The 12,447-nt window shown below is 42.7% G+C and overlaps 1 protein-coding gene across 3 annotated transcripts in view; it reads right to left on the bottom strand.

Annotated features, from left to right (window-relative positions):
• DNAH10 (dynein axonemal heavy chain 10) overlaps positions 1-12,447 on the bottom strand; it is a 147,106-nt gene that overhangs the window by 79,401 nt on the left and 55,258 nt on the right. For all 3 annotated transcript variants that reach the window (XM_033440734.2, XM_049698610.1, XM_049698611.1), the window contains 6 exons: positions 10,997-11,208; positions 9,767-9,920; positions 7,355-7,588; positions 5,508-5,630; positions 3,280-3,513; positions 1,531-1,754 (listed from right to left, as the gene is read on the bottom strand). In XM_033440734.2, the coding sequence (XP_033296625.1) occupies positions 1,531-1,754; positions 3,280-3,513; positions 5,508-5,630; positions 7,355-7,588; positions 9,767-9,920; positions 10,997-11,208 (1,181 nt within the window). The remainder of the gene's footprint in view (positions 1-1,530; positions 1,755-3,279; positions 3,514-5,507; positions 5,631-7,354; positions 7,589-9,766; positions 9,921-10,996; positions 11,209-12,447) is intronic.

The raw sequence follows: 12,447 nt of genomic DNA, 5'->3' as shown, positions 1-12,447 counted from the left end.
ACAGCATCAAGCACAGTGATTAGCCCAGAGCAGGAATCCAGTAAACGCTAGTAAAATGAATGAATACAGCCCATGATGGGTTAAGGCCACCTCCTATCAGCTCATGAGAGGTAACTGACAAATATTCAGGAATTTTGCAAGCGGTGTGTTAAACTTCTTACCTTTATTCCATTCAGTGTTTTTTTTTGGTTTGTTTGTTTGTTTTAATTTTGGCCATGCCATGCAGCTTGCTGGCTCTCAGTTCCCCAACCAGGGACCGAACCCAGGCCCTTGGCAGTGAAAGGGTAGAGTCTTAACCACTGGACTGCCAGGGAATTCCCTCCATTTAGCCTTCTTGAAATCAGACATGTGGGAGTATTTATACCATGGGAATTGGGAAAGGCTCTACAGCAAAGCTTTTCTTTTGCCAGAGAGCTAGTTTACTAATACACCACTGAATGTATGTGTATATATATATATATATATATATATATATATATATATATATATATGGACACCTGATTATATAAAGAGGTACCAATTTTTTTATATGGTGCAGAACCTAAGAAAAAGCAGGATCCTAATCAGACAAATATTATGCTCTGTTCTAATAACTTATTTAAACAGACATTTTCAGTCTGCAAAATCAAAAAGGCAGCAGGCGAAACCAAGAGGACGGTGTTCTCATGATAATAAAGACTTTGTGTCTGCACAAAGGCCCTGCCAAATACACAGCTCTCCTGGAAAGTTACCCAAAGATGCTTTGCGGGCTTTGAGTTCAGCCCTCTTAGCCACTAGGATCAGGCGTGGTTCAGCTCGGTGCTTGGAAGCTTCTAGGCCACAAAAATCAAAGAATGGTTGAAATTCATCAACTAATTTAGAAACAACTTTACCCATTAACCTACAAATAGAATCCACCTTAATGAACACCTGGTCTCTGGTGGGTCACTAGGTTCTCACACCTGAGCTCAGAATCCCCTGGGATATTGTGAAAACCCAGATCCCTGGGCCCCACCCTGAGAATTTCTTTTCTTTTTTCTGATATCTATTTGCTTGTTTGTTTGTTTTGGCTGCACCAAGTCTTAGCTGCAGCACGCGGGATCTTAGCTGCAGCACGCGGGATCTTAGCTGCAGCATGTGGACTTCTCGGTTGCAGCATGTGAACTCTTAGTTGCGGCACGCATGTGGGATCTAGTTCCCCAATCAGGGATTGAACCCGGGCCCCCTGCATTGGGAGCATGAAGTCTTACCCACTGGAGCAGCAGGGAAGTCCCTCGAGAATTTCCGTTGGGGCAGGTTTGGGATGGGGCCCAGGAATATGCATTTCTAACAGGCTCCCAGGGACCCTGATGCTGCCGGTCCGGGGACCACACTTTGAGACGTGCTATATGAGGTGATCCTTACAGGACAGCTATACATCAGCTTATTTAGCTACGGCAGGAAAAGAAAACCTCATTTGAAATGTCAGTTGATTGACTCCAAACCTTGAAAATTGATTCATTATGACCATAAATATGATAAAGTAACACACAATCACATTTACAATCTTACCTGGTTCTGTCTTCACAGTATCTAAAGATAGCCTCTTTGGTAATTAGCCTGTTAGTTCTTCGCATTTCATTCAAAATTGCTGTCATCCAGTCTTCCACGCGCCCCTCGGCCCGGATGATCTTCCGGAACTCCATGACCTCTCCTTCTGCTGAAATCATGGCAGACACCAGTTTTTCTCCACTGTCCCCGTCATTAAACCTCAGCAGTGCTATGTTGTCATACATCTGCAATACAGTGGGAGAAGCCACCCTGTAATACCTTCCCTGGGTTCTGGAATCAAAGAACAGCCTGCAGTGTCTCATCACACATCAGCGCTGCCAGGATGCCAGCAATAGCATCAGAGACCACATGCTAAATAGATGTCCATTCATTCAATGACTAACGTTCATTAGGTACTTTCGCTTATCCTGAACTATGCAAAGGTCGGTGGTAGATTAAACAAAAAGAAAGAGAGAGAAGACAGACTCCCCCCCAACACACACACTTGAGATTCTAGGGTATATGCTGATATAGAGAGGTATCTGGATATACGGACCAGCTGAAATCAGCATTCACCGAAGGAAAAGTGTTGCATTAAGTACTTGATCCTTAGTGCTTTATTTATTTGGAATAAAGGAATTGCTCGAAAACACTGGTTCTCCACCACGGATGATTTTGCCCCCAGGGGACACTGGGCGCCGTCTGGAGACATTTTTGGTCGTCACAGCTGGAGAGGGATGCTCCTGGCATCTTTTGGGTAGAGGTCAGGGATGCTGCTGAACATCCTACAATGCACGGGACAGCCCCCCACTCCCACCCCCGACACACACATATACACACAGAGAGAGAAAAAAGTTAGTTGGCCCAAGATGCCAATAGTGCCAAGGCTGAGAAACCTTGCTCTGGGCTGATACTAAATATAGATCTTTGATTAGTTGACCAAAGATTACTCCTGGCCCAGCTCTGATTCTCTATCATAAGAGATAGTTTTGTCTGTTGTGTTTCCTGCCATTCAATATCACTCACAGATACACATAAGTTTATGTAAAAGTATGAAAATATGGGCTGGAAGGAATCACATCATAGCCATGATAGTGGCTGCCTCTTGAAAGTGGAGGAAGAACTGTGAACGGGGATGGAATGAAGAGTATGTCAACTTTATCTCTACAAATTTATTTTACAAAAAAAGAGACAAAGCAAATATGACTAACTGGTAATAAGAGTGTCAATTCTGGGTGGCAGATAAGGTTCTTTAGCCAACACTGTAAGTCAGGCACTGTTCTAAGTACTTTACAAATATTAACCCATTTAATCTTTATCATTATAAATTTTTATAATTGGAGTTATCTGCATTTACAGAGAAGAAAACTGATGCCCAGAGAGGTTAAGTAACTTGCCAAAGGTCACACAGCAAATCCATGTAGAGTCAGGATTCGAACTCAGACAACCTGTCTGGATGTGCTATACCACTATCCTGTATTGTCTCTCTGCTTACTATATTAGTCTTTGTGTATTTCTGTATTGTTTTAGTTTCTCTAAAAAATGTTGTTTGGGGGACTGTGGAAAAAGAGTAACAGATAGCAGCTGAGTGCTGGTGTGACTTCAGACTACAGTGGATTTCATCAGATTTATGCTTCAAATAAAAACCCCAGCAGCGGTTCACAGTCTTAAACCCCTGGGTTGAACCGAACTGTGTAGAAGACTTGAATACAACAAGCTGCAGTTACAGAGCTTACGCCACCCCTCCCCTGGGAGCCCCGGGGGGCCGACCTTGATCATGTGCTCCTGGACGCAGAGGGGGTCACTGCTGCCCAGGATGCTGAGCAACTCGTCATCAGAAATGAAGAAGAACCTGGGGAAGGCGTTCCTCTTGGAATCCAAGTAGTCGTTCAGGCTCTTCTGGCACCTCTCCAGGCCCTCGCTGATGTTCTGCAGGTCTTTGAGGCGGTTCGGGGCCTCACAGCATCTCTTGATCACGGGGTCTTTCAAGGTCTCGCCCATGATCTGGACAAAGTCAAGAGGACAGCTGTCAAGCCAGGGAAGCAGGAGCCCGGCCCCTGTCCCGGGTGGGCATCTGCCAGGGTCCAGGCACAACAGAGCAAACCCGACAAACCAGAACCCCGCCTTCAGGGAGGCCAAATTGGCAAAAACTGTTAAGTGTTTAAATAAGCACCTTCAGGGACTTCCCTGGTGGTCCAGTGGCTAAAACTCCACTCTCCTGATGCAGGGGGCCCGGGGTTCAATCCCTAGTCACGGAACTAGATCCCACGTGCCGCAACTAAAATCCCACATGTGGCAACAAACATCCCGCGTGCCACAACTAAGACCCGGAGCAGCTAAATAAATAAATATCTATTTAAAAATTTCAAAATAAATAAGTAAATACTTTCTAACATACTATATATACATAACTTACTTATTTCCGATGTTTATTTTTTTTCCATCTTCCCGCTAGAAGGTCAGCTGCCCTGAGAAGAGATCTTTCTGTCTTTTGTTCAGTGTTTCCCCAAGTGCCTACAACAGTGTCTGCACACAGCTGACCCTCCATCAGCATTTGCTGGGTGAATAAAGCCAGCAGTTTCACTCGGAGCAATTTGTATGCACCTGAATATTCCCCACTCTATATAATGGCAAAAACATAACGATAAGAAAGGAAAAGAAAGAAAAGGAAATAGTCTAAATGTCCAACGAGAGGGAATTAGGTCAAAATTTGCTGTGACAATTTAGATGTTTATTTATTGACATATATGATGAGGATGTTAAATTTTAAAAAGATCATACTGATAAGAATGATCCTATTTCATAGAATAATTACATATTTATTGATATGTTTACATAGGAATTAACAAATTCTGGAAAGATACATGTTGAACTATTGAAATGTTTATCTTGGGCGTGCGATTGTAGCTATTTTTTCCTTTCTTTTTCTTTCTTTCTTTTTGCTTTTTTATAATGTCTAAGTCCTTCTATATAATGAATAGGTATCTGTTGCATAACTTTTTTAAGTTTCAAAAAAAGCTTATGCAGATGGATAAGAAAAAAAATCATAAACTCTAATGGACAAAAGAGATCCAAAACGGGAGCTGGCTGCCCGTAAATGGAGAATACAACAGCATCGCTGAGTAGCAAAGTACCTGGGCTTTGAGGTCAGGTGGGCTGGGTGAAAATCCTCACCCCACTAATTACTAGCAGCAGTGACCACTGGTACCACCCTTTCTGGAAGGACTTTAAAATGAGCATAGTCTCTCATGGGTAATTTACTTGTAAACAATCTATCGTAAGATACCCTAAATATGGAAAAAACTTTAGACACAAACTGCAAATTATTTATGAAAGCAAAGAATTTCGCTTCAAACAAGATGTCCAGTTACTAGACAATAATCAACTAAATTAATGTCAAGCCACTCACCAGAACATATAAAGGCATTAAAACATTTTCTCAGATAGTTTCATAATATAAACTATGTTTCTTATAATATTAAGAGAAAATGATAAGATAGGATTATATAAAATATCTTTATTAGCATGTTTTTAACCCATATACATAGAAAAAAGATAAAAGAAATATATATTAAAGGCGATAGAACTATGGAAGATACATTTTCCCCTGCTTTTCTACATTTTCCCAAGCTTTTTACAGAAGTACTATTTTTTCCTTTTTTTTTTTTGCCATGCGTCATGTGGGATCTTAGTTCCCAGACCAGGGATCGAAACCACACTCCCTGAAGTGGAAGCGCGGAGCCCTAGCCACTGGACCACCAGGGAATTCCCACAAGTACTACTTTTATAATAAAAAATAAATATGAAAACCTTCTGGTGCCATAGGCCAGTGGCTTAAGATCAAACAGAAATTTTTACTGAAGAGATTAAGTTCATATATAATGACAGAAAAAATTGAGAAGCTACTAATAGACAAAATACTACATGCAAATATGTAAGTAAAAGTATCTCAAATCACTGTTCTTCTTTCAAGACTAAAACAGAAGCCAGTCACTTGCCCTTTTAAATACTTTATCGATGTTGTCAAACTTCTTTGCTTCATCTGGAAGTTGTGATCTGATATCTCCACCAATAAAGATGCTTTCCAGATACATCCATTTTCTCTGAACCAACATCCAAACCTGTAAATGCACAATGTTATCATCAACACAGGTTCCCAGGTACCTCGAGGTGTGTATGGCAAAATCCCACCTTAACACGGGAGAGATTTAAACCAACTCAGGTCATAAGACTTTCCAGGCAAGAGGGCAGAGTGAGTGCATACACTCCTTTCCAAATATATAGGAATGATAGAGGAAGCATAGCTAAATATTCTAAAATACACAGCTACACTCAAAAGCAAAAGAAAACTCTCCACCCCAGCCTGGGACAGGGAGGAAGCTTCTAGTTGTGAGCAGGGATTGGAGCCCCGTGACCCAAAGGACAAACCGTGCAGAAGCCCAAGCAAAAACTGATCCAACTACTACATGACCCACAATTCCACTCCTAGGCATAGACCCAGAAGAACTGAAAACAGGGACTCAAAAAGTAGTTGTACACCAACACTTAGAGAAGCACTATTTCATGAACCAAAAGGTGGAAACAACCCAAATGTCCATCAACAGGTGAACGGGATACACAAAATGTGGTCCATCCACAAAATGGAATACGATTCAGCCACAAAAAAGAATGAAGCACTGACACATTCTACAACATAGATGAACCTTGAAAATATGATTCTAAGTGAAAGAAGCCACACACAAAGGCCACGTACTGTATGATTGCATCTACGTGAAGTACCCACAACAGGTAAATTCACAGAGACAAAAAATAGACTGATGGTTGTCAGAGGCTGGAGGGAGGGGAAGTAGGGAGTAATTGCTGTTTAATGGGCATGGGAATTTCTTTAGAGATGATGAAAATGTTCTGGAACTAGATAGAGGTGGTGGTCGCACAACATTGTGAATCCACTAAATGCCACCGAATTGTGGACTGTAAAACGGGTAATTGTATGTTCCATAAATTTCATGTCAATTAAAAAAATTTTGTCCTAACAAAGAAAAAAAGCAGTACTATATCCAGGCTAACAGATGCCACTAATAAAAAGTAATAGAAAATCCGCACAGCATTGTAAATCAACTACACTTCAATTTAAAAAATTAAATTAAAAGTTTAAAAAAAAGTTTCGGTAATAGACAAAAAACAAATTTAAAAAAGCAAGTGACAGAAGCCCATGCATGACCACACTCCTAGCCAGGGAAGCAGGCCTGGCTCCATCCCACCCCAAGCTCAGGGTGTGGCAAGTATAAGGCACTTGCCTAGGTCTGAGGAAGAAAACAAGGCAGCCACACAAAACTGGTGAAATGAGCCTGGGTTGCTCACAGAGGTCTGGACACAAAGCAAGAAAGCCCTACACCCCCTAATATAAGAAAAATCAAAGTCACACAGAGAAAAAACCCCTACCATGAAAGAGAGTCACCAAAAAAAAAAAAAAAAAGTGGTGGGGGGGATTCTGTCCTAAGAAAATAAAAAGTAGAAGGAAATCAGAAAAGAGCTTTAAATATGTTTAAATTCTTCAATGTGATACAAGAGGTGAAAGCATTCTTGCAACAAGAACAGGACAGAATTAAACAAGAATAAGGACATATGAAAAAGCACTGATTAGGAGTTGTGGAAATTAAAAATGCATTCATTGAAATTAAAACTCAGATTGATGCTTCTAATCATCCCTCCCCCCAAAATAAATCAAAAACAGAAAAAGTATGAAAGAGGATCATTAGTTTCTGTGCACAAAATATTCTCATACAAAGTTTCCTTCCTGCTATGAATCTGCACCTTTCCATCTTTCGTGCGTCTTTTTTCTCACCTCAATGACTTCCCCTATTAGAGAAAGCATTTTCTCCCATTTGTGAACAGTCTGCAGAAAAGGCCCCACAAATCTGCTTCCTGAGATGCTTTGCAGGTTGAAAGTGTTGTCATCCAGGCACTGGATAATATCATCAACAGACCCCAAGATGTAGCCTCGCTCCTGGGTGCCTTTGTAATACTTGACGACGGTAAATTTCATATTTTCCCATGTGTCCAGGATTTCCTTCACAGCCTGGCCAGGAATATGAAAAGAATGATTCAGGCACAAGGATTGAAAAAACAGAACCCCAACCCAACAGCAACTTCCTGAGTTTGCCATGGATCAACTCAAACCCAGACTTCCAGTCAGTGTTCCAAATAAGCAGAGATTCTGGTAATCCTAGTCATCATTTACCAAGCACTTGCTCTGGTAAGCACGTGCCATTCACGATCTCCTTAGTCCTCAAAGCACCTCAGTGAGGGAGGGATTATTATTACCCACACTTTACAGAGGCGGGAACTGGGGCTCAGAGAGGGGTCAGCTTGCCACGTTCACTCGGCTACTGAGTGTCAGAACCAGGGTCTAAATTCTGTAACCTGCCTCCACTCTACATCCTCATGAGATCCTGCCCCTCTGTTTACTCTACTGTTAAGCAAGAAAATCAAATTACAGGGTTTCCCCGGGGGCGCGGTGGTTGAGAGTCCGCCTGCCGATGCAGGGGACACGGGTTCGTGCCCTGGCCCGGGAGGATCCCACATGCCGCGGAGCGGCTAGGCCCGTGAGCCACGGCCACTGAGCCTGTGAGTCCGGAGCCTGTGTGTCCGGAGCCTGTGCTCTGCAACAGGAGAGGCCACAACAGTGAGAGGCCCGCGTACCACAAAAAAAAAAAAAAAATCAAATTACAAATTAATATGCCTATTTTTATGACATTTTCAAAAACACCCTGTCAATATTTATGCATATGTGTATATAAAAGTATGTGTGTATATAGGTGGTGTATATGTGTGCATATGTATGTATGTATATTATGGGTATATGTATGTGTATATTGTGTCTGTGCATACGTGTGCATATATGTATGTGATACATGTGTGTTTATGTACATGTATATAGGTGCATGTTATGTGTATATATGTGTGGGCATGTATGTACATGGGCATACTACTCATGTATGTGGATGTGCGTGTATATTTTATACATCCGTGTGTATGTGTATCCATGGATATATGTGTACATGTGTACATATGTGTATACATGTGTGTATGCATTTTTTTGTTTGGTTGTGCCACTCTGTGGCATGCGGGATCTTAGTTCCCCAACCAGGGATCAAACCTGGGCCCCCTGCAGCGGAAGCGCAGAGCCCTAACCACTGCACCACCACAGAATTCCCTGTATATGCATTTTAAAGTGTTAAAGGAGGGACTTCCGTGGTGGCAGCAGTGGTTAAGAATCTGCCTGCCAATGCAGGGGACACGGGTTCAATCCCTGGTCAGGGAACTAGATCCTGCATGCATGCTGCAACTAAGAGTCCACATGCCACAACTAAAGATCCCGCATGCTGCAACTAAGAGCCCACACAGCCAAAAAATTAAATATTTTTTTAAATAATAATAAAAAAATAAAAATAATAAAGACAATTTATCTTCAGGTGGTAGAATTATGAATGATTTCTCAGTTTTCTACCTGGAACACCCATTATTTCTTTCTTTTTTTAAAAAAAAAATATTTATTGGGCTTCCCTGGTGGCGCAGTGGTTGAGAGTACTGCCTGCTGATGCAGGGGACGCGGGTTCATGCCCCGGTCCGGGAAGATCCCACATGCCGCAGAGCGGCTGGGCCCGTGAGCCATGGCCGCTGAGCCTGCACGTCCGGAGCCTGTGCTCCGCAGCGGGAGAGGCCACAACAGTGAGAGGCCCACGTACCGCAAAAAAAAAAAAAAAAAATTATTTATTTATTTTTGGCTGTGTTGGGTCTTCGTTTCTGTGCGAGGGCTTTCTCTAGTTGCGGCAAGCGGGGGCCACTCTTCATCGCGGTGCACGGGCCTCTCACTATCATGGCCTCTCTGGTTGCGGAGCACAGGCTCCAGATGCACAGGCTCAGTAGTTGTGGCTCACGGGCCTAGTTGCTCCGCGGCATGTAGGATCTTCCCAGACCAGGGCTTGAACCCGTGTCCCCTGCTTCGGCAGGCAGATTCTCAACCACTGCGCCACCAGGGAAGCCCCCACCCATTATTTCTTTAATAAATAAGTCAAGAGTGAAACTATAATTAAGAACTACAGCATTTAACTGGGGCAGAAATTCTATTTCTAGAACAGATCATTCTTTCTTGCTCAAACATAACAGGTATCAGGGCAAATGGGTCTTCTCTCTGAATTAAAAAAAAAAATTCTCTTTTTTTTCTGTACCGTTTTACAACTAAAAATAGTCCTACCTTCTCAATGGCTATCTCCTTGACGGCCGACGTCACAATCTCGTTGAGAACATCCGTGTGTGTGTGAAGCTCCATAGCAAACATGTTTTCCAAGGTGAATGTTTCAGTCATTTCAAACATCACGCCTGTTTTCTGCATCAGCTCTTTCCAATGCCTAAAGGTGCATCCACATTAAAACCTTTGCCTACTCACTTTAGTGATGGATTCAATTATTCCCTCTTTAACCCCAGGATAAAATCCCATTATAAACACTTCTTGTAATGGAATTTGGAAATAAGGGGACATCACTGGAATTATCTGTCCAAAGTTTTCCAAGATCCCACTGGCTGCCGGAATTAAACCCAGGAAACAACATCTAGAAGATATTTTCTTAGATGGCTAGTCTTCACTACCACCTAAGAAGATACACAACTTTTCGTTTGTTGGTAACTGTCTCTGCACGGTCTCTAGACGGGTGATCCCGACCTCTCCTGGATCACTCAGCCCGTCTGAGACCCTGGCGCAAATTATGAGCACTCGTGTATTGGATAAACATTCAGCAAGCACTAACGCTGTGCAGGCAGTGGGCTGGCTGCTGGGGGTTCAGAGTGACTCAGAGGCAAGGCCCCTGCCCTGGGGAACACTGCCAGCGACTTGGGGAGACAGTCAGGGACCAATAAAACAAATCTATAAATTAAATAACCGCGACTTGGGGAGACAGTCAGGGACTGATAAAACAAATCTATAAATTAAATAACCGCACACTGTTTCGAGCACTGTGAAAAAAAACGCAGAGTGATAAAGTTAAGAAGGGGGAACAGGACAGACACAGCACCAAGCAGCGCTGCTCTTGACCCAATCTGGCCTCCTTTAAAGGGTCACATTTGCCCACTTTCATGGTCCCATGTATATGGGATGAATGCAATAGGGCAGCTAAACATGGCGCTGGACCGGCAGAATGCCAGGAACCCAGCATACAAGCAGTAACCGTAGAATCACTGATTTTTGCTGTGCACGGAGATGGTCAGAAAGGAAAATCTACCGTTTTTTCTCTCTCTAGTCCCAGGTCTAGTGCAGGAGTTGATATAGGAGAATCCTTGTGGTTGATAATTTAATGGAAACTTTACATAGAAGCGATATTATAGAAATATGACTTGCGTATTTCTAGCCCTGTGTTGCTGTTGGAATCTTGTCCTTCAGCATCAGAGCTAAGCAAAGACATATTTTAAAGTACAAGCTCCTCCCACAAACCTGTCTCTTAAAGCCTCGTGCTTCAAGTCGAGCAGCAAAGGAATCGAGTCTTTGAACGCCTTCATTTTTGCTTCCAGGTGGTAGGCCACTGATAGACTTCGGACCTGCCGGGGCAGCTTTCTGAGGGACTTGAGAAAACCTTCAATTCCTTCCTGGAGAAACTGAACATTGAGGTTGACCCAGAGTGTCTGAGACCATTCTTCCTTTGCAACCTGGAAACGGGCAAGAAATACTCCCATCAACAAGACCCCTTTGGAAACTCGAAGGTGGCTCTACCGGGAGAGCTCATTCTTAACCCTTGGTTATTCTCACTTCTCTCCAAATATCATCACCCAGCTCCCCACAACAACCTCAAATCCACAAAAGAAAGATCGATTCCAAGGCTCTAAAACGTAAACAGAACATTCCAACTTTTTGAAGCCCTCACAAAAACAATGCTGTATCCGAGGATGTTTACGATCCAGAAACATGTCTTCCTTTCCTTCAGGGAAAAGGAAGAAGCAGGATGTCAGAAACAGGTATTTTTAAATCAGGGAGTCACTTGGGTCTTAAATATGTACTTCATTCAGGCGCTGTCCTTTACTGATAAAAGAAGCTAAGGTTACGAAATACCTACAATTTAGATAATCCTGCTTGGTTATCATAAAGAAAAGACTTTGTATTCCAGCTCCCTGAGATTTAATGTAAACAGTACCATCTCGTGTAAAATTTACCATCTTGTAGAGCTGGCATTCGCAACCTGTGACATCCAGGCTTGACAGAGGTGCTTGAGTCATGAAATATATTTGACAGGAAATTATGTTAATTGATGAAATACGTGTATGATTTTTTTTTTTTTTTTTTTGGCTGCGTCGGGTCTTAGTTGCGGCGCGCAGGATATCTTTGTTGAGGCATGTGGGATCTTTCATTGTGATGCACAGGCGCTTGGGCTCTTCGTTGCGGGGCGCAGGCTTCTCTCTAGTTGTGTGCTCGGGGTTTTTTCTCTCTCTAGTTGTGGCGCGCGGGCTCTCTAGTTGAGGTGCGTGAGCTCAGTAGTTGTGACGCATGGGCTTAGCTGCCCTGCGGCATGTGGGAACTTAGTTCCCCAACCAGGGATACGACCCACGTCCCCTGCATTGGAAGGCGGATTCTTTACCACTGGACCACCAGGCAAGTCTCGTGTATGATAATTCTTTAAAGTGTAGATGGCACTACATATGACGTATTTACATTTTTTCGTTTCTCTTCTTTTCTTGCCTTCTAGAAAGATATTAAAAGCTCCAACTGCTTTTTGGATTATTTTGAGATGACTCCCATGATTCATTACCTCCTTTTTGCAAAAATTTAATGAGAAACAAATTAGAAAGAAATCATCATGAAATTAAGTACCTCTTGGAGTTTCTACCCCTAAATATACAACCAGTCAGTCACTATCATAATGCCTTTCCTTCATCCACCCTCCATGCCTTTGC

Source organism: Orcinus orca, chromosome 15, assembly GCF_937001465.1.
Source record: "Orcinus orca chromosome 15, mOrcOrc1.1, whole genome shotgun sequence".
In the NCBI taxonomy this organism is placed as follows: domain Eukaryota; kingdom Metazoa; phylum Chordata; class Mammalia; order Artiodactyla; family Delphinidae; genus Orcinus; species Orcinus orca.
Note: the sequence above shows the minus strand (reverse complement) of the source record. Positions and strands in the feature narration are given on the sequence as shown.